The 22277-nt window shown below is 37.3% G+C and overlaps 1 protein-coding gene across 4 annotated transcripts; it reads right to left on the reverse strand.

The window, feature by feature from the left end:
• Positions 1 to 2883: 2883 nt before the first annotated feature.
• Positions 2884 to 20559, reverse strand: PDPN (podoplanin). Of its 4 annotated transcripts, none has more exons than XM_009289600.2 (6): positions 20305 to 20559; positions 8053 to 8138; positions 7324 to 7417; positions 5169 to 5204; positions 4666 to 4777; positions 2884 to 4052 (listed from the first exon to the last, which is right to left on the reverse strand). In XM_009289600.2, exons 1-6 carry the CDS (start codon positions 20372 to 20374, stop codon positions 4046 to 4048), a joined length of 405 nt encoding a protein of 134 aa, XP_009287875.1. In that variant the 5' UTR covers positions 20375 to 20559; the 3' UTR covers positions 2884 to 4045. The 4 variants fall into 4 exon arrangements, with proteins under 4 accessions (XP_009287875.1, XP_019330277.1, XP_019330278.1 ...); XM_019474732.1 differs by having other exon boundaries at positions 4672 to 4777; positions 7324 to 7456; XM_019474733.1 differs by lacking the exon at positions 2884 to 4052 and having other exon boundaries at positions 4662 to 4777.
• Between the last annotated feature and the right edge of the window lie 1718 nt (positions 20560 to 22277).

Consider the following 22277-nt stretch of genomic DNA (forward strand, 5'->3'; position numbering starts at 1 on the left):
GCAAAGCAGAAAAGATCCCATCTTCCACAAATTCTACTAAAAAATATGTAGCTTGTGTTCAACCTACCTTTGAAGTCCTGAACTAGTAATGGGAAGCTAGATAATACAAGTCATAGAAACCTCAGTCACAGAACACTGCAGTAGTTTACATATGGAATACAGACCTCTGCATGGATTTTCAGTCTATTTCTAGAATGTTTGTATCATGAAGTTACAAAAGGGAATTAAATTAAGAATTCATCAGTAGCATATAAATACATAACAAATGTGATATTTTCACGAAGAAGCCATTGTTTCTTGAGGTTTGCCTGAAGCTGAATGGAATGTTCTACACTTGAGATTTCTAGGCAGCAAAGCGGTATGAATCATCAGAATACTAAATGTATCAGTGTAGCAGCAGTTGCTGTTTCTTCACGTTGATAGAATAATGGAGGTCTTCTGAGTCTTCAGAACCCTTGCTTTCTTTAGCCTTATACTGAGTATCCTGTACACCAGCTGATAATCAGAAGGAAATTAATGTCTTCACACTTTTGCAGGTTCAGATTTAGTACAGCACAATATTTAACACTGAGTCTCCAGTGCTAGAAGTCCCCCAAATTATGTTTCAGTGGTGCTTGGGCCATGTGGTTAGCAGTTGATTTTTACCTAAGATTAATAAACTTCCTTTAAACTAGAGGACAGAATATAAAGGTACAGTTAAGACCAGAAAACTTAGATAGTTGGTATAAGAAGTTTAAAATGGCTTGTAGTGAGAGATTCTGGAGTAGGAGCGAAGCACAGTTTACTTGAGCAGGATGCAGGCCGTTCAACTGGTGTTCTGTACACGATCCAGGAAAACTCAGAACTTTCCCAAATTGTTGTCTGCTCTAATGCTATGCATTTTTCAAATAGGGTCTTGTTTTTTCCAGCTTAACGAATATTCAGAACAGGCATAAGAAGGGTTTCCTTATTTTGTGGTATTTGCAAGTTAGCAGCAACTGAGCTGGTGCAGAAGAAACTGGTGACATCTGTGCTATTCCCTACAATGGTTGAATAATTCATAATTCCATGTGGCATGCATTTGGTCAGACATCAAGTGCATCTTACGGGGTAGTTTCCAGTACAGACAAGAAATTGTTAAATCTAGTGTAACAGAAATTACTATTCTTTTATGTTGCCACAATAAGAAAAAGCTGTAATGTTCCTGCTTTCATAGGAGTTTACATGCATTTTTAGCTAATTCATACGAGTCACATAAGCAAACAGATAGTCATGCATGAAACGTGGTCGTAGTTGTCTTTCAAAAACCAGTGGGATGTATGGGCACTTGGAAACAAAATACTTGAAGTAAAATGGCCCCCTTTAAGTACTGTAACCTAAAAAGTACAAGGGCAAAGGATGCTAGTGTGAAAAGTTAAACTCTCTCTAGCCAAGACAAATGTCTTCAACTGAACTGAGTCAGAGAAATTGGAAAGTGTATTAAGGTGTGTGTGAATTGTATTTCGGGGATGGGACCTTGTGCTCATCTGTAAGAGACTGCAGACTTGCTTTCTTGAAAGATAACTGACTTAATATACCAGAAACTTCAGAATTGATTGGGTAAACTGCATGACTTTGTTACATGAGTAATGCTGCAGAATGCAATGAGTCATAGGTAAAAAAATTTACTGACACTGAAATAAAGATGACTTTAAAAAAATTAAGTTAAACTGAGGTCCCATGGCTTCAGTAAAGGTAGTGAAAACACTGCAGCCTACTTCAAGCCCACTTTTTGGCCTTGGATTTTGTACTTTAAAAATGCCCGATACTAACTTAACATTAGTAAAGAACTGACTTAAAATATACTAGGTTTAAACTTGTTATAGATTTTTATATAGTGCATACATGACTTTGTACATTGGTATCATTAATTTTTCCCTTACTTTAGTTTTATGCAGCTTTTGAGTGTAAGCAGAAATAAACCAAGTGAGATTATGCTAGAGGGTGACACATGAATGTGTTATTCCATGGTATTGTACTACTGTGAATGAATTCTGGGATGCATATGCTCTGGTATCTGAAGTTTCACTGCATGGGATTAGTACTTAAATCCAAACACATGGCAAACTCCTTAATGTTAGTTGCATCCTTGGATGGGTACATACGTACTCTACCATTTCACTCTACATGTAACAACCTTGATTGTGTTTTATCAGAGCAGACTCTTAAAACAAGGTATACAAGTAAAGGTATATTTCAGTTTCATTATAAATTGCCTACCTGTGGATACTGCTTGTAGTGTGATGGGAACAGTTATTCAAGAGGAAAGTCATTCCTGTGGGAAAATTTTAGTTTAGAGTCTTCCTTTGGTAAGGAAGAGAATGACTGTTCCAGGTAAAGTATTACTAGGAGTATAAGCTCAGCAATTTGGAGACAACTGTATTTACTGACAGCAAGCTACAACCCAAAACCTTCTACCCAAATATGCTTTAAGTCTGAGATTGACAAAAAGTCTAAATTCAGACTTCAGAAAACTAGTTAGTTTATAGATGGGACAAAAAAAAAAGCACCCCTATCTGGAAATCACAGCCTTTGGATCTAGTCTGCAGTTCTTGTCAGCATAGACCAGCCTGAAGATAAAGCTTACTACTCATTGGTCATCACAGACTGAGTGCCCCATTACATGAGCTTAAGAGCTGCACTAAAAAGACTTTGAAATTATTTTTTCTCACATGTTTAGTTTTGACAGTTCTATTTATCAGTGTCAAATGAGTCTGTTGTAGACACTGCATTGACAAGACAGGTAGCAAAATAATTTAGGAAAATTGAGGGAAGCTTAAAGCATAAGGGTTTTTAAAGAAAATAAAGAACGATTATTGTAAAATAAGACAATTTACATTATAATTTTTATTTCCAAAGCCTGGATTGATATGGTAGTTCATGGCACATAAAAGAAACAGAAAAGCAAATCTAGGTAAGTTGACATGTTTAACAATTATAGACCGTATGGATTATCATGATTCTTACACCAAATACTTAAGTGCCTTAAAGTTAAGAAAACATGATGCATTGCAGCCACTTGACATAGAAAGCCTTTGCTCCGAACTCTGTGCATTCAGGTAGTGCTGCACTGAATATGCCATAGAAAAGCTGTAGAGTCCAAACATGCATTATACCTCACTAACATATTCTGACCTAGTGTTGCACATGTTATCAAACAAGCCAACTATACAGTTAGAAAATGAGACACTTATAAAGAAAAAAAATTGTATACACTAATTCAAAGGCTTCTACAGGTCAGCTCTAAAGCGTGCTGAGTAACTGGTTAAAGTGACCCATCAAAATTGGGTATTCTCCAAGCACCCTTTAATTCAGGATGTGTATTTCAATCCCTGCATGTCTCTGTAACAAGAGAAGACAGGAAATTCCTGGTGCAACAGTCAGATGAGCAAGCTTTCAGTTGGTAGGTCAGTTCCAGCTGCGCCTACCGTATTTTGCTGCAAGTATCAAGAGCAGAAACTCTGTATCAACAGTGGAAAGATTTTAGCTTCCAATATCTAGTATTTTCTAAATTTGTAAATAATTGGTTCTCTCTGAAGCTAATGCCTCCTTTTTGATACATCATTTGGTAGATAAACATGCCACAAGCACTTAACTAGCCAAAAACACTTAAAAGATTCTGGATATGTTTTTTAAAGAAATGCGTAAGAAGTAACGTGAAATAATCTTTGGTAGTGTTTAAAAATCAAGCTAGCATATATTACCTGCAAATCACATTTCAGATGTAAATCTCATTGCTGCTAGGTTTTTTCTTACTGCATAATCTTTTTCTTTCTTCTAGTAAACTCCTGGTTAGTAAAAAATCCTATGAAATGTTCCTCTGTAGTAATGTAAAATCCTCTGTAGTCTGGGGCAGGGGAGGAGTCCTTAGAGCTGTGTGGGATCCCCATAGATCTGGAATTCTTCAGCCATATTTTCCATGGATCATCTTCTCACACCAATACAGGAATAGTCTTTAGTTCTTACAAAATAAGAAGTGCTTGTACTTTCTGGCATAGAATGGCATGGTTGCTTGTTTCAATTATTTTCAGGGCCTGTAAAACAAAAAACACAGACATTTTATTGTTCATAGTTACCCAAATGTGTTAGTTACATGATCTTTTTTCCTCCCTCTCCTTGTCTTTTCTGTCACCACTTTATTTCTCTTCCCAGTTCATATTTTGCGTTCTCCTAATGCTGGGTGAATAGTACTTGTTAAATGTAGCGTGGTTTTCTTACTGCTTTGGAGTTTGTAAAGTACTTTAGATTTGCATGGCACCAATGAATCTTGTTGGTACCAAAACAGCTTCCACAAATGTCTGGAGTAATAAGATAAAGATCACTTGTCAGTGTTCACATGTTATCCAGCACTTCCAGAAGTTGGTCCTGTAATACTTGATAGTGAATTTTACCTCTGTGCAGTGGAGTAATGCAAAACCCATGCACCTGATGAATATTAAACAGCATGCATGCAGTATCTAGCAAATCTTTCTGAAGCACAGACCACCCACATCACATTGGCAGCTCTTGCTGAATCAGTAGGCACTATATAATGTGAAAATAGGTTATTTTGTCAAAATAGAAGCATTAGAAATTTCCAAAGCGATTCCTGTGACCTTGCTCAGATGATGATGCTTGTTTGAAAAGCCTGATTAGCAATTTACTTACGAGTACCTGCCTGACATCTTCCTCACAACAGCGATTATTACTCCTGCAAGGATTCCAACTGCAACTACGACTCCAATAATTATTCCAACCAGTGCAATTGTTTCCAGACCACCTGGAAGAGGAAATTGGGAATGTTAGGATGTTTCTCGCGGAGACCATTCATAGGAGGCTACTGATAGAACTGACACTATTCTGCTGCATCCCACTCCTTGGGGAAAGTTTCCTTATAACGTATGAACTCTGAAGTAGGTTTGGCAAGTTCAGCAGGCTTTTTTGTAGCCTGCAGGCCTGCAAATGTGCCTTTGGGCTGGAGGGTTCCATACGGATGTGGCTATGGAGACAGTAATCAGGTGAACCAGAGGAGGCAGATCAGGGAGCAGGTCATGGCTCCTCCTGAAACTTTTATTTAAGAATAGCATGGGCATAGTTAGTGGCTTCCAGAAGGGTATTGCCTGGCAGTTAAGTTCTCCCTTGTCTTTATAAGCAATTCTTCTGTTTAATACCTTTTTCAGTTTTCTCTGGTTCCTCACTCGGTCCACCTGTAAAGCCAGAAAGAATAATTACTCACTCTGCTTTGTACAGAGTTTTGCATCCCAATTTATAATGCTGTATCCAAGGAGAACTTTCATTGACTGTATCACAATGGTTTGAGGGCTGTGTAATAGGTTGTTCTTTTGATAGGAAGTGAGCAAATGCAAAGCTTGAGAGAATGAGTGCAAAGAGCTCTCTGAAGTAATAGAGAAATTAAAATGTAAGGAACTTTTTGTGATCTAATATGTACTAGTGAAACTTAAGTATGATCACATTAAGATCAATAAGGATATACCTGGTATAAAATAACTATAATTAAGACAAATCAGATTTTAATTGTCTGAGACTGATTTATGCTGATAAAATTTTGCCTTGCTCTCAGTGTATTTGCTGAACTATTCTTTGCCTATTTGTAAAGGCTTTTTGTCAGTTTAAAAGTTCCTTAAGTAGTTTTTAGTGTACAGAAGATTGTACAAAATCTGTTTAGTACACTTCTCTAATTCTGGAATTGAATTTGTAGCTGAGTCCCCATCACAAACAGATGAAACACAAATGCTACTTTTAATTAATTAGAAGTATGTCATCCCAAATCTTTAGCATATCCTTTAGGGAAAGTCTGAAAATTCTGTCTAAAATTCAAATCTGCTAAACACTGCTTCTGTTATTCAATGGTAAGCCAAGACAAGAGGTCTACGCTCTCAGCAGAGACAAGCAGGCTGGGAAAGGAGATAAAAGCACATACAATTTTTAAACAAATGTGTCTGATTTATCGAGGGATATGAAACTGCTGTAGAACATGGAAGCTTCAAAAAGAAGCTAGCCAAAGAAAGAAGTCTTTGCTCATAGCTGTTGTCTAGAGGTAATTAGCTTAGGCTACTTAGGGGAGAAGTAGTAAAAAATGTACATACTACAGGACTTTGTAGAAATACAGCTGCCACCAGATTTGATTTGACAATCTGTTTCAAAGCAAAGCCTATATGCTAAAAACAAACTGACTTGAAATGTGATTGACAGACTGCCATTCATGTGAATTAAGTTTATCGCTAATGTATTCTAATAGGTGAATCTGACATACTAGTGAGCCTCACAGACTTCCAGTATTTGTGGTCTGATTTTTGAGTTTGTACTTGAGGTAAAGTACACTCTGAGCATCTGTTGGCAACAGCTACTCCTTTTTACATAAATCTGAGAAACCATTCTTCGTTTATTTAGACACCGTGCTAAATTTGCATTTAGTTACCAAAAAATTGGTCTGGAAACAAAGACCTCTTTTCTCATAACAGCTCATCTGACCATTGTAAAGTGAGATTCATTAAACTTAGGACCAGTCATTGATACTGTTACAGGACTGGAATATCGGAGCAGAAACTATGATGTTTGTGCTCTCTTACTTTTTACTGGTGTGCACAAGAGTGTACCACTAAGAACAATCCTGATCCAAAAGAGGCTATATAGAGCATGGGCCCATGTATTTGTGCCCGTATGTTCTTCTGTACACCATCAGACACTAAAGCATAGGTACTCGGCAAGCTGTCTGGAAGACAGCTAAGCGGGCCTAAGGTAAACAGGTCAGAATGCACTTTATCAACCTTTTGCACCAATCTGTTGCTCATTGACTACTGTATGGACATGGGTGCAGTTTGCTTTGTGTGTGCATGACAGTAATTTGTGTCTCTCCAGGGAAGCTAAGGCAGACAACTCGGCAAAAATCGAGAGGGGAGCCAGGTTGTAACAGTTATGTTTTCTGCATTTGAGGATCTTTGAGTTGGTACAAAAAAAAGAAAATTTTTTCTGGAGAGCTGTTTGATTTTTTTTTTATACTAATCATCTGAAAAGAAAGTGAAGGTTTCAGAGAGTTATTGCCTGCCTTGGGGTAGAACTGGCAGTGCACTGGTGAACAAAATGGTATAGCTGCTCATTCCTTTTGTCAGCACACATCTCTTATGAAATTAGGATGCTGAGTGATTATTAAGGAGTAATTTTAAGAAATCTTACTTTTCCCTTTCAAAAATCAGCAATGTTACCTTTGAGAGCACCTTAAATTTGGTATTTGAATTTTCCAGATATTGTTTAGTAGATGGCAGTAGAACTCTGATATAAAAAAAATAGAAATGAAAGATTTTTTACCATCAACATTTTCCGTGTTAACTTCATAACCAGTAGAATTATCACTGTCTTCAGCTGAGGCAAATGCACTTTCTGTGGTCATCAGTTGTCCAAACTGCAAGAGATTTGTTACATTGTGTAGTCTTGTGGGCAACTACAAGAATTGGGGGGGAAAAGAGGGAAAAGAGAACCTCAGTATATTCAGTCTATGTGTATAAAATAAGCATTTAAATTTCTTGGTCTGTCAGGTGCCCTGTGGATGCTTTTTTAGCTATCACCTGTCATCTTTGACTTGTGTACAGTGACAAAAAAAAAAAAACAAAGTAAGCTGATTTGTCTTCTCTGCTAGAGGCTTCCTAAATCAGATGACCTCTTAGTAGGACTATAGAAGGTGTAGGAGAGGACTGCGGAATATTAGACCTGCCTTTTTGGGGGGTTTTTTAACACTAGTTTGTCAGTTTGGTTTCACTGAAGCTAAGAGACACTGAATTAGAAGAGGCAAATGGCAGTGAATAAGCAGGTTATGAACGCTTTTTGCGGTACAGAACTGCCAAAAAACGTTTTCAACTTTGTCACCTTCAACCTGATTGCTTACAAAGCAAAAGCATTGGCGTTAGATCTTTCTTATGTTAGAACTCAAGGTTATTCTGTATAACTTATAATGATTATTCAAAATCTAAGCCACAAGACAATACCAGGAATATGAGATCAGGGTAACTTAAAGGAACCTTTATTTTGAAAGATACTCACCAGGGTTGGTAATTCTTCAAATTCTGTGTCATTTCTGTCTCTGAAATCAATTGTTGTACTTTCTTCTCCTTCTAGAACTGAGCTTGCTGAATAAAATTTTAGAAAATGAGTTAGGATTTTACTTGGTAGTCACATGTTCTGGCTACTTTGACATCTAAATTTTGTTAAAGGTGAGATCTATGTAGTGTTCAATCTCCCTGCCCCTGCACGCTTAGGTTTGAGAGAGTCTTTGGATTAACTTTGAATTCTGCTATACTCTTGTACAAAGCTGTAGGACAAAGAGCTTAAGTACACATCACTTAACCCTGGCACAACCTTGAAACACATTGGTTACTAAACACTTTGTCCAAGAAAAGATTCCCCCCTTCCCCCTCCTCATGTGGATGTGCCTACTCCAGATTGCAAGTTAAGCATTAGCTTATGCATTTGGATAAATTACTTCAAGCATCTTCCGATTTCTAAAATAGTAAGAGCTTTCTCCCATCTTTCAGCTCAGTCCCAGCTGCAACGTTTATTTTTAGAACTATCATCGCCAATGTTTATGGGTGTAGCTATGGTTTAGAAAATATTCCTACACAAATCTATTCAGAGATTTTTCTGAAATTGCAAACCTTACTTACCTAAAAAATTCAAATTATGGCAACAATGTAAGGTCTCCCTTTTTATTCTAGACCTATACATGTCATCTGTGCTCTTTGGTATAACAGACATGTAAATCTTGGCCAACACAATGCTTTTTCTTTACAAATACAGTCAAACTTCATCAGTAGGAAAAATGAGATGGAACAAGGTAGAACACGAAAGATATGAATATGTGAAGATAACTGGCAGTATCAAGAAAGTGTTGAAAACATAGGTATTGTTTCATAAAGTTTCAAGCTGACTCATAAAACTATGACCATACACAGTGTGATGTTATGTAGTGTGATATCTCTTGGGAGTTTCTAATTCACCATGATTATAAAGCCAGGTGAGGCTGCTTGTTATGCTGTTGCCTGTGGCATAAGAGTTCTGCTAATTCCAGATACCAGTGTTTAAATTTAAGCAAAGAGCTAATAATAGACATTGTCCTGAGCAAAAACTTCAGGCAAAAAGACCTAAAACTTCTGGAAAATTCTTTCCTGGGTTCAAATTTTGCATCTAATTTCTATTTATTTCTGCAATCACAGCAAAAGTTTGTCCAAACATTTTCAAATCCAGTTTATACTTTTTCAGCATAATACTGAGTTATTGCAAGGAAATGTTGCAATGATAGCTGAAGGTTATGTGAGTGAGAGCTGTGTACATTCTCTTAAAGCAGAGAATTTTTAGGGGGGTTGGAGAAAACTCTGGATGCTCACACATCACTTGCCTATGATGTATGTAAGGTAACAATTGTCAGCTACTAATAGGTTAATAATGAACAAAGAATACATATTCCCTTTTTCCTTTGCAAGATGGTTTGACACCTCTGTAATTTGGTAAATAGTAAATGGTAGATTGGTAGTGCTGTGTAGTGATCTCTTTGGGGAGGAGGACAGCTATTCACAGGAGTTATTTAAAAACAGGGATTTACTGTACCATTTGAATATTTTATGTAAGAGAAATATTCGTGACCTGTTTATTTTATTAAATCTTAACACTGTTTCTACTAATTTCATCTGTTTCTATTTAGTGACGTAGAAACATTCTCATCTCTTCTGTGTTTGAAGTTAGACTATTTCTGAATTGTTAGACTATTTCTTATGAAAGACTTTAATACTCCTAAATGCACCCTACTTGTGTTCTATATGATATAGAGGCAAGTAAATGGAATTTTTGTTCTGTGACTGAAATTAGAAAGAATGGGCGTTTTGCTCGGTATCAGTCAAAACTGAAAAAAGGATAGAATTGCTTTGGATCAGCTGCACATATATCACTTGGAAATTATTTTTCTTTAATTGTGAGCTCCATTTAACTTTTGTTCACTTTTTAACTGCCCATTTTAAAGTAAAAATGGTATTTCAAATGACAAAGCCAATGCTTAATTTTGAAATGAGTAAAAAGAAAAAAATGCACCGGAATTTTAAAGGAAATTTTTTATACAGAAGATAAATTATTTGACACTGGGGGAAAAAAAAAATCTGTTTTTGCTTGAAACTCTCATCTAATTTCTACTGGAAACTTGCAAATATTTTTCCTTGCTCCCAAACCTCATTTTTAAATCAAACTAAAAATATTTCATCCATCTCTAGCAATGTAAGACTGAGAGCTTTGTCCCATTGCTAAGAGACTAAACACTGATCTAAACTTAGATTTCTAATTCCATGTTTACTCAAGTAAATAGAATTTTATATTTTTATACCTTTATAAGCCTGAATACAGATACACTTTCTATTTAAGAGCCAAAAGGGTGTGCAAGTAATACTTTAGGCACTAACAGATGAAGAAAGTATATTCATGTTATGCCAACATGAGGTGTAATATAGTGGCTAATTAAGCCAGCCAGTTTCCCAAAAATCACCTTATAATCCATGGAAAGACTAGGACAGGCCAGAGTAAATCATATTTCTAAGTTAGAACGTAAAAATAATGTTTTGGTCATTTTTGACTGAAATACCCCAGGTGAGCAGCCTTGAAAATTTTCTGTTGAAATAGCAGGAAGGGGGCTTGACTTTTAGGTGTGTTGATTTAGCCACCTTCTAAATATCAGGGCATTTTAAGATATGGCACTACTTTAATACTTATTTTTTGCTTAAAGTAATGTCTCTGAAGTACAATATTGGGACTATGCTATGTAAATGTTAACTGTAAAGAAAGAAATAGCAGTAGAGCTCAACAACATGAATTGTGTATGGATCAGTTTACCTTGTAATCCCGGTCAGAACAGAAAAAAAATCCTTTATTCACTAGTTGCAAAATAAGCACGGATGGAGAAAACCAAATACCAGAGAAAAACCCCAAGTAGAAAGTGAAATAAGTTTTGTATGTTAACAACAAACAGCTTATTCTGAGAAGCTGCTTATACCTGGTGTGGCAGTAGCTTTCAGCCCTGAGGAATTACCTGATAGTGAAGGCAGGAAAGGAAACAGTGTCACAGATCAAAGGTGTAGAGAATTAGTGAATGTCACAAAGAAACATGAAATAATTATTCTTTGTGTGATAAAGTTATTGCAGATTCTTGGCAATGAGTGACATGTAGAAAATCTACTTCAGTGCATTTGCCTTCAGTGTACAGTGATTGACAAAAGGAGGTGGCCCAGATTAATCTTGCCTAATTTTAGGTTCTTAATAAAGGTGCCTAAATAAGGTGTCTGTTTGCCCTTATCTCCTTTTATAGTCTGTAGGGAAAGATATACTTCCAGAAGGTAATTCAGCTCACCTGAGATTTGGGTCATCCTTGGAGGTGCTGCCTTTCCTTAACTGTAAAGGGAAACTAGAATAATATGGCTCCCCTCTTAACTTCCTACAGTGCACAGATCAAACTGATTTCTATCAGTGTGGAGGTCTTGTCCCAGCCCTGTCCAATCTGCATAATACTGCGTTCAAGCCTGAGGTCCAGTATTTGCTGGAGAATGGTCCCTGGACTGTACTTCCAGGTTTGTTTTTCTGGACCGTTAAGCAGACACTACTGAACTATACCAAAAGAAAAACTGGAAGGTAATTTGTTATCAGTGTACTGCATTCGCAGGAAGGAACATTTGATACTAGACGAGTCTTTGCCAGAGAAGCAGTAATAAACTCAAAAATATTTAAATGACATGAAACTTCTTTTCCTGTACCCAGTACAAGGCACATATGCCACTGACATCAAAGAGAATGTAAATGGGATGTAAGGGTGTATGTGCTTTAATCATTTGTTGGTTTCATCTGATGTGGGCCAAATGTAGCAAGAGCCATAGGGTTCAGTAGTGCTTCTGCGTATGTTCTTAATATTATCTTAGAGGAGGCTGTAAATAAAAACATTGCCTCACAGTGCTATGAGTGTCTCCAACTAGCACTATGGCCTCTTCTGTTTGCAGCTATACATTGCTGCAGATGTGAATTAATCATTGCATCTCTTTCTGCCAAAGTTCCAGCTGGGTGTGTTTCAGTTCAAAGTCCTCAGCTGCTATCAGGCTGCAACTTCTCACATCAGGGGAAAATGTGATGTCTTTAAAAGTTTAATACTGCTTTGAAAACATCCCATGACCCACTTAAGGGAAGATGAGCTCACTACTCATTGTTATGCATGGAGTGACAGCTTACTAGAAAAACCTCTTAGGGTTGCTTTCAAAGCACAGTGGTTGTGTTGGAAAGGAGAGCGAGTTGTAAAACTGTTGTTCATTAGCATTTCTTTCGGGTATCTCCAAAACCAACAAAGATACTTTTGAAGATTAAAAATGTTGTAGGATCTTGTTTCTTTCCCAGCAGTCTGAATAAACCCAGACACTAAGTGGGCAAAGGCAGTTGTAAGCCTGTATTTTAGCTTTGTCCTTGAAATAGGAAGGCCTCAAAATAGAATGAGTTTCCATCTCTGCGATAAAGAGACCAGTAGGTAAAAATGGCTAACCTTAAAGGATTTCCTCTAGCAAGAACTGAAGTAATCTTTATTGCTCATTGCCCCTCTGTTCCTACTTAAATAACTGAAGCTGCTTTTCTTTTTTTATAACAGCTAAAAAAATTAACTAGCGGGTTAACTGTCAAAAGCTTTGATCTTAGAGATAAGATAAAATTCAAGTTTATTTTTATCTATACCATATTTTATCCTATCCAGCTGTGCTAGATAGGTGCTTTGTGGAATGCTTCTCTAGAAAAGCAAGGGAAAGAATTTAGTGGGACAGGTCACTTGGGAGATACTGCTCTTCTGTTTAAGATATTACCAAGCTAACTATCTGGAATTGACTGTTTTTCAGTATCTGCTTCCTGAACTGTTACAGACCAAGTGGTGTTGTCTGAAGAACTGTGTATGTACGTGTGTGTTAGCCATCCTGTTTTGGCCATATTTTACTCAGCATTTATGTCCTGATACAGGTATTCCCTTTCTGAGGAAGCATCCTTCACTCAGACTTTAATTTGATTGTGAGCAAAGTGAGTCTTAAAGTCAGTATCTCATTATTGGAATCTTGTTCAGTTGTAGTTCAGTGGAAACTTTTATTCATGGTGGTGGAAGTTTAACAAAAATGTATTATTTGATTATGTATTCAAAAGGCAGATACCTTAAGTCTCAGCAGCAGACCTGTAGTTTTCAAATACAATTTTGTCTGTTATTTGGCTTCACCCTCAACTTAAACGTATTCCACAGTCAGGTCCAAAACCTACCTCATCAGCTTATTTTTCTCTGAAAGTAGTCTTCCATTATTTTTCCATAATTGCTTAAGCATTTTTGGGTATTTTAAAAAAAAAAAAGCATATAGGTGTGTCTTTTTTTTTTTTTGTGAAATGGTTCGACGCTGCCGAATGCAGGCTACAAAATTTTTTGAACTTTGAAAATTTGAGGGTTTGAAGAATAGAATATAGTGGATTATGGGTTTTGCCTTCTGGATTTTGAGCCTTTGGACAGTTAATTTTCAGACTTTAGAAAGGCAAGGAAGTGTCTTAATGAGGACTGTAATTCTCATTTGTACCTGTGGCTCCTGCAAAATTCATGACATCTGCAGTATCCATAGCCTGCCTGGGGTCACAGCATTGGCATGTTCTCTTTTTCTGTTAATTCTTTCTGGAAGTTGGAGTAATACATCATGCCACAATAAAGAAATGCCCTGGCATGTGTTTAAGTGTCTAGACTTCTTGTTGTTCAGGACAAAGTATGTACTGTCTGTGTAAAGCCTTGAAGTGCTTACTGCAGTTTCCTTATAAAAAACTGACAGCTTTGCTTTATATAATGAAGGCAGCTGGATGACAAAATACCATGAACTTTGGAAATTATCTGCCAGTTGAAAAACGGTCATGATGCACAAGGAAGGACTTAGCCTTATTTGGAGTATGACTGACTTTGTTCAGGTATTCCATGCAGCTCATGATGACAATGCTTTGCTGAATTGTCAGAAACTTTTCCGTTGGTCACCACACCCTACTACAGATGGTTTCTATTGCTGCAGCTGGCTTAGCCAAAGGAACAAAGCCAGAGTTTAAATCTACAGTGCCAAGTGGCAGAGAACCACTTGGCTGCTTCTGAAGTAAATCACGTCTTCTGAATGTTACAATAGTCTACATTGCCCATATATAGGATACCCACAGAAAAGCAAAACAAAATACATCTTAACTGGGCAGATACAGAGAAAAATAACTGCTCTTCAAGTGCTTGCTATGTGTATATGACCCACAACCAAAGTTATGAAACAAAGCCACAAGAGGAAAAGATGGTAACTTACTAAGCTTTCTCTTATGCATGATAAAATGGGCTGCAGAGCTGTGGGCTTTAAGAAGGAAGGGACTATTTAACTCCATTATGGGATATTCCTTTAAAATATTCCTTGTAGAACTAGAAATGAGTCTTCTAAGGTTTATGCTTTTAAAAATGTTGCTGCGTCAATCTCTGATTTCTTGTCTGATAAGTACACTGATCTCAGAGTTGCTATCCCATGAATGTGGGATAAAACCACTTTCTTACTGATATTTGCTGCCCCGTGACCCTGTTGCCCTGTTTGCAGTCTTACTAGCAATTTCTTTGTTTTCTCTGAGCAGTAAGGGTTTGATTGGGGCAATAAGATTGGAGTCGTGATCAAGGTCTAAGTCTCTTTTGCATCTTTCTGTAAGTGGCACCTAAAACTACAGCATTACAGTACTGCGTTTATTACTGCATGGCTGACAAGGAATGAGTGTTAGAGCTAAGACGAGGACAAAAGTACAAAATTTCATGTAGTGGATCAGCAGGTTTTATGGGGTGTGCAGCAGAAAGCAGACAATCTGTGTACAAATATTGGGATATGTAAATGCAGATGAAAGGAATTCAGAAATGACCTCTAATACAGTAATAAACTAATCTTTTCCCTGAATCGCTTCCTTCCCAAAACTCTGAGGCTATAGCTATATGCCCTTTCACAGCTGCCTTGATGAAGGTTACTAACCCCTTGTATCTGCCAGTGGAGCTGTTTGCATGATCACTTCTTAACTCATTTATTTGAAATATACATGCTAAACACTACAACTGGAAACTGGTTAGGCTTTAATTTTGTTCACACAATCATTTTTGGCTAGCTGCTTTATATTGCCACACAGCAAGCAAGATCCATTCCAATATGTTTAGTCTGACTTTCATAGTAACTAATAACATACTAGCTAATATTTGGATGGGTTTCATAGTCATAAAAACATTTTAATATGCATTTGGAATTAAGTGTGTCCCCTTTACAGGTTTAGCAGTATCTCATATACTACTCAAGCCCTCCTAAGAGAGTACGTGTTTGCCCGAAATGGTGTACACAGCTGAATTGTGCCCTCAAAGGATTACTGTGATGCAATTTATGCTGGATGTTGTAGTGTTTGTAATCAACAAATACAAAGATGGAAGAACACGAAGTCATAAAGCAACATGACAATGTGCTCAGCATCACAGTTTCTATTTCCTTTGAGAGTCTTTGGCCAGGCTTCTGAGACTGAGTTGGAAGTCAATAGTAAACTTGTCTCATTTTTCTCATTTGTTTCTCTTTAAAACATCCCAACATACCTCTACTCGCAATTCTACATCGGTTTCTGAAATACTGTGTAGCAAGTTATGCACCACACAGCTGTGTGAGCTTTGCTGCAGCATTAATTCAAACTGAGGGTATGGTATGTGCACACACAAATTGGAGAAGGCCCTTTTAGAGGCTGCCCGTCTGCAGCATGGATCTGGGATGCGGTGACTAGTAGGACCTGGCAGCATTTGGGTTCCATCCTGTAGTCCCTGACCGCATCCAGACAAAAAGCAAACAAACCAACAAAACAAATGTGCAACTGAGATGGACCATATGTTAGAGCTGGGCAAACAGTAGTCATTTGTGGTATGCATGTATGTATGGCTTGCCTCAAATGACATGAGGAGGAAACACTGCGTGCTTCTGTCGGAGCTCAACAGCCTGCATGCTGTGGGCTATCCTTCCTTTACTGTTTTTTTACTATCTATTAAAAAGCTCTTTTATCTCTCTAGGTTCTCAGCTGCTTATTTTTGCAGATGACTTACAAGTACTAGATCTGGGTTAAATGCATGGGTTCAGTGGAAACTGTTGAATTACAGGAGCTGAGAATCTGGCCTCTCTGTTTCCAGTTTTCACTGTGCAGCATGAGTTAGTGAAAGGTCTGCTTGTAAGCTTTTAAATATGACTTCTTCCTTTGCTTGTAAAGCTACACAGATTCAAAAACTAACTTTTGAGGTACAGATGGGCAAGCCTCTCTGCTTTCCCAATGAAGAGGAGAAAGCAAATTTTCTGTTCTCTGCTGGTCTTTTACCAAGACGCTGCAAAATACAGACTCACTAATTTGCAGACCCACTAATTGAGATCCAGCAAGATGTTTTTCTCCTTTTTGTGATGATTAAGTTTTGGGTATTGGACATGTAGAGCTAAATTCGTATCATGCTAATGTAGTTTACAAGAGGCATATATGGGGACACGTGCAAGTGCACTCATCATTCATGATGCGGCCAGATGCAGGGTGGAAGGTTTTGTCATGCTTATTCAGTAGAAAACTGGCTTCCTTTTGGAGTCAAATGTGACTGTTAATTTTGATTGTTCATTTTATTTACCACCAGCGGTTACAGAATTTGATTTTCAAAAGAGTTTAGACTTGCATGACTTTATTGTTTAGTTTTGCCACTAACCTGGCAAGGGAGTTTAGGTAAATCAAGGTGCTTCTGAAAAAAACCTTTCTTGTGATTTTGCCAAGTCTGGTTTTTTATGATTTTGAAAAACATAGAAAAGTTTAGTCTTTCATGGTTGACTGTAAACTTCAATTTCCTTTCTTACCATATAAACACTTTTCATCTGAATTATCCTGTCCATGTGCTTACTTTTAGTCCAAAACAAATGTAAAGTAACATGACCTAGTATAAACCTGTTTAATTTTGAGACTTGCATAAGGAGTTATAAACTAGTATTTGCCTCTAGGTAAGATTTGGCATGTGGATAGTTGATACAGCTCAAGTGACATGTGGTAACTGGTTTAACAATCATGTTAATTTTTTTCATGTTATGTGACAGCCAATAGAGTAATCCCCTTCTCTGCAATGATACTTGTACCATGGGAAAAGCTTCAGATCAGGAAATGTGTTGCCTCTGTAAAGCACTCATTTGAATGCTTGTGCTTTTAATTAATTGATTAACGCTGTACCCAGAAGAGTTTTAGGCAAACTTCCATTTCAACTCATTTGGTCTGATCCCATGTGCTAAGATTTGCCTGAGTGTTTATATGCTGAGCAGGATCACAGAAGGACAAATATATATCTGCTAATCATTCAGTAGGAAATGCTTTAGTCTAAAAATTTATCAGCTTGTATAGTGCTCAGGGCTACCTTGGTTGTAAGAAAAATAAAATACTTGGCTGTTTCAGTCAAGATTTAAACTATGAATAGATAACACAAATAGAGCATGTGTGAACGTGTGTTAAGTAGACAGTGATATAAGATTTGTTACTAGGTTTTCCTTTTGTATTTTTGCGAACTTCTGCCATTAATTTTATTTGGAAGTTCATATATGAAGAGTAAAATTAATAAGTTCATTATTTTCTCCTCTTCTACATCAGTATTGTATCTTATGCTTTTACAGCTTAGTTATGTCTTGCTTTGTGACCCAATTAAAGGAGCTTTTATCATTTCTTTTGGAAAGCACGTTGCTGACTGGGACCAAAAATTCCTGTTAAGAGTAGCACAAATCCAGGAAATTTTAACAGAAATCTTCATTCATTTTTAACTTACTGGTGTTAGATATAATTTGTATGTTCTCTATGAGCAAAGAATGTTTAAGCATTTCTGACTTCTCCCTTAAGATTCATAGGTTTTCACTGAAATGTTGTTCATAGGTTGGCTGATAGTCCTGTTATTGGGTCAGTGATAACTGCTATTTTTCAATCACGTTTCTGGTTCACAGTTGTCCTGAAATAGTTTCTGCGCCTCTGGCTTTTTGTGAAGTTGCAGCAACTCAAAGACAGCAGATACTAATGAAACTACTCAAATTGTGGATCACTACCCGGAAGGGGAAAAATGCTATGCTTACAACTAGGATCAACAGTTGAATTCAATTTATTTGGCAATTCAAGGAGGAATTTGGAATCAAGAATAATCCTATTGGAAATATGCTTCCTGATCAAAACAAACCTGCTTTTCTTGATTCAATCTCAATCCAGAAAATGGAGTGCCCAAATACAACAAAAGGTTAGCTGTAGATTTATTTATGGCCTGGTCAGGGTTAAGAGGTATCAGAATATGATAAGGAGACTTTTTTGTCTAAAACCCGCAGGCCAAATTGTCTACCCCAGAGGTTCAGGTATCTGAATATACCCACTCTATCTAGTACTATACAAGCCAAAAAAAATTCTCCACCTTCACTGCTAGTGCAGTCACAATTGCAGAAGGTGGCACTGTCATTTTGTCTGTTCTAACTTGTAATTGCTGATGGTTATCAGTAAACAGCGGTGATGCACATACTGAATATTTCAGACTTGTCTATTTTCCTGGTGTATCCTTTGGAAGTTATCCTAAATGATTGGCCCCATGTGAAGAAAGTCATAAAGCCTAAACAGACACACAAGCCTTAAATACTGTAAACCACGTTCTAGATCCAGCTGTGGAGTTCAATGCAAACTATACTGGTAATAGAACAGAGGTATAATCTTGCAAGCAGGAAATATTTTGACATTTTTCTGGCTAGTAGTGTTTCAACCTGAGTGTTGCTGGACTCCCTTCTCTGAGTTGAAAGAAAATACGCTTAAAAATTCCCCAAAAGCCTTTACATGAAAGACCTTTTTTCTTATAATTCTGGTATCCTAGAAACTGCTTAAGGTAATTCTATAAAATGGTGGTGGGTTTTGCCATATTTTTAATGGCTTTAAACTTTGGTACATTTAGTATTGATGCTTTTTAAGGATAAGCTAGCTGGGTGAGCCGTAAGTGCTTATCTCAGAGAAAGCCCAGAAAGCAATATTTGGGACTTGCCTAGTGTCTGATTTTAGATTTTCTGTGAAATTTTGAAGCGTAACTCCAAGTTTTCAGCCTCATATTCCAACATACAGAACACCAAGAATTCTCATTAGAAGTTTCAAGCCAACATCCACACATACTGTATATTGATATAGCTCCATTATTTCCAGCAGAATGATACTGACTGTCACCAGGCCAAAATCAGGTCATATGTTTCAGTTAGAGTCCCCAAATCCAAGTCGGACAAGCAGATTTATGCTTTGGAAGACTAGTGGGTTGAGTTTTAGGTTATTGTTCTCAGAGCACTAGTACTTGGAACATGTTCCGTAGCAACAGTAGCTGTATTTCACCACTACAGGCATACTTTCTGTTTGCGCATACATCATAGATTAGGCACACTGCCTGATGGCCAATTCATTCATAATGAGTCAAATCCTATGCAGAAAGACTGAATTTGAATGTGATGTTCCTGGGATTAAGTACTGCGCAGGGTAATTCTGGTTTACCGTTAATAAATCAGACTGTTCTCCTTTAGCTGTAAGAAAACTTACACTTTTAGGTAAAACAGATGTTGATATTGTATTTTTCTTAAAAAATTCAAAAGAAATAGTTTGCCAAATAAACTTTTTCTCAGTAGATACGTAACACTTTTCAAATCTGCCTTAGGTAGTAATTCTTCCTGTTCTAGTTTCCCTCAGTTGTATATATTGCTTATGGCTAAGTTAGTGTTAGAAAAACCCTGCAGAAGGCTTAAATTCTAAGCTGTTTTAATGCCTCTAAGTACAGAAGCTAAACTATTGAATGGAAAAATTTGTTACTTTCATAGAGAGTTTCACCACCTAAATGTCAGTTACAACTAAATTATTGCTTGCAGTCTCCTCTGCATATTTTACAGCGAAACTGAAGACGTTTCCAAAGGCTGTTGATGTAATGCCTTCCCTGACTGCTTGTACTGTTCTCCTTCTCTCACACAGACACACACAGAAAATTCTTTTCTAGTAGAGCGTAACTCAGCTCATCTGAAAACTTTTGATGTTTTTCTTTCCTGATTACAGCCATAGTAGATGCCTGATAGTAGCTTAAGAATTCAAAAGAAAACTTTATAAACAGGACAGAGCAACTATATTGCCTATGAGTAAGCACACAAACTGTTAAATTACAGGAAATGACTGGAAACAATTTTAACCGAAGTTTCTTCTTACCTTCTTCAGCAAGTGCTATGAAAGACACGCTCCCTAGAACGAAGATGAAGAATTGAACTTTAATAAACATCTTTGATCTGCTTAGAGAATAGCTTTCCAATCCTGAGACCAGATGGATTCAAATTCTGATTAATTTTTTAGAGGCAGGGGAGAATTGAGATCACAAAAAGAAATCACTGCAAAAAATAGTTTAGTATTCCAAATATTCCTTTAACTGCTGTGGTCTAAAGGGGAAAGGTTTTCCCAGATGATAACTATACAGCTAAAGAAAACTGAGTGGTGTCGGCATTATTTTCTTTAGCCAAGGGGTGGGAGCATGCCTAAGGTGGTCCTCAAAGAAGAGCCAGGCCCGCCTTCTGCACTCTGTTTGGTCAGTACTAAAATTATGATCTCAGCCCAGGTTTAAAGTTACAGGAGCTGTTGTGGCTTTCAGAAGACTTTTATTTAGCAAAGGGGGAAAGGGTATTTAGGCAGAGCGAGGTGTTCAGGGAGTTCCCTCCCTTCTGCAAACTGTCCTTAAAAAATATTTAAGGAACAACACTAAGGACATTTTTTCCTGCTATTTCCAGCAGTGAACTGATGTTTTTTTCATTTCAAAGTGAGCCCCCATGTTTATCTGAGCAAGTGTGGTAGTGAATGTGCATTTAGGGATACTGAAATAGTTTTAGGACGGGTTATTTAATTCTGCCGTAAATACTGTCTGAATTTTTCTGCATGTCTAAGTCTCTCTCAGCTTGTGTCCTCAAGTGACACCCTAGCTGTACTCTAGCATTTATTTCTGCCCACAGGCTTGCAGGCCCCAGTGTGCTAGTATCACCCTACAGAGATAGAGGATTTGTCCTTTTTGTATGTAACTATTAGTAGTACAGCTGTAAAATGGTCTCTACAAGACCAGTTACTTCTTGTATATGTTTCTGCGCATCAGTATACAAGACTAGATTAACACTCCACCAACATCTGTAACAGATACTTTTTCTCAGAAATAATGGTTGTTAGACAGGAACTGGGGCTGAAGCAGGACTTGGGGAGCAATGACTTGTATCAATCCTTTTCCAAATCTTCCCTTGTCTTGGGCAAGTAATAGTCTCCTGATTTATATCTGTTTAGGAATGTGGTGAGTTTTAATCAGTGCTCACATGTGAACTAACTATAACAGTGTGTCACTAACTGAGTGGAGGAAGTATGTGACCTTCTCCCTCAGTTTCTATACCTTGAAGTCCTGCAGTGCTAGGTGGTCAGACTCTGAAGCATAGCAGCAGAAGCATAGACTTGTTTCCTTTCTGCTGACAGTTGTGGAGGAGGTAACCTCTGCAGAAGAGTGGGGCAGACGTGGGAGAGTTTTTATCTTTAAAAAAACCCACCACAACAAAAAACTAAAACAAAAAAACCCCTAAAACATGGCTAGGTTGTTTTGCTCAGTGAACGTGAGTCAGAGTTGTCATTAAGACCCCACAACACTTTGAGCTATAAGGGAGCAAAGCAAGTCTAAACGTAAGCAGTGATACAGTGATGTAAAGAGGGCTGCAGATGGGAAATGCAACACCTTCCATAGGGCTTTTCTTTACTTTTTGAAAGTGCTGGGTGCCAAAGGAATTTGTTAGCTATAGAAATAAATTATGGTGCTATAACTGTGGTGTTTGTACTGAAGATCACTGGGAGAGTAGGATGAAAACAGTCAATGCTAATGCAAACAAACAACAGGCGATATTGGCTTATTGTCTTTAGAAAAACAGTAAAATATTCCCATATACTAACTTTCAGCATGTCTTGAATCTTAAAATCTGGGATTAATTAGCCCTCGATAATGCTGCTTCAAATTTATTTAAAAGAGTGTTTGCTTATTGGGAAATGCCACTCATGAAACTGAAATTTGCTAGGGGAGTATGTCAGTTTTAATGAAACTTATTTTGAAAAACTGAAATGAATCATATTTTACCTTATCAGAATGGAATGTTTTGAATTATGTATGTATT

This window comes from Aptenodytes forsteri, unplaced genomic scaffold (assembly GCF_000699145.1).
Source record: "Aptenodytes forsteri isolate BGI_AS27 unplaced genomic scaffold, ASM69914v1 Scaffold61, whole genome shotgun sequence".
NCBI lineage: Eukaryota > Metazoa > Chordata > Aves > Sphenisciformes > Spheniscidae > Aptenodytes > Aptenodytes forsteri.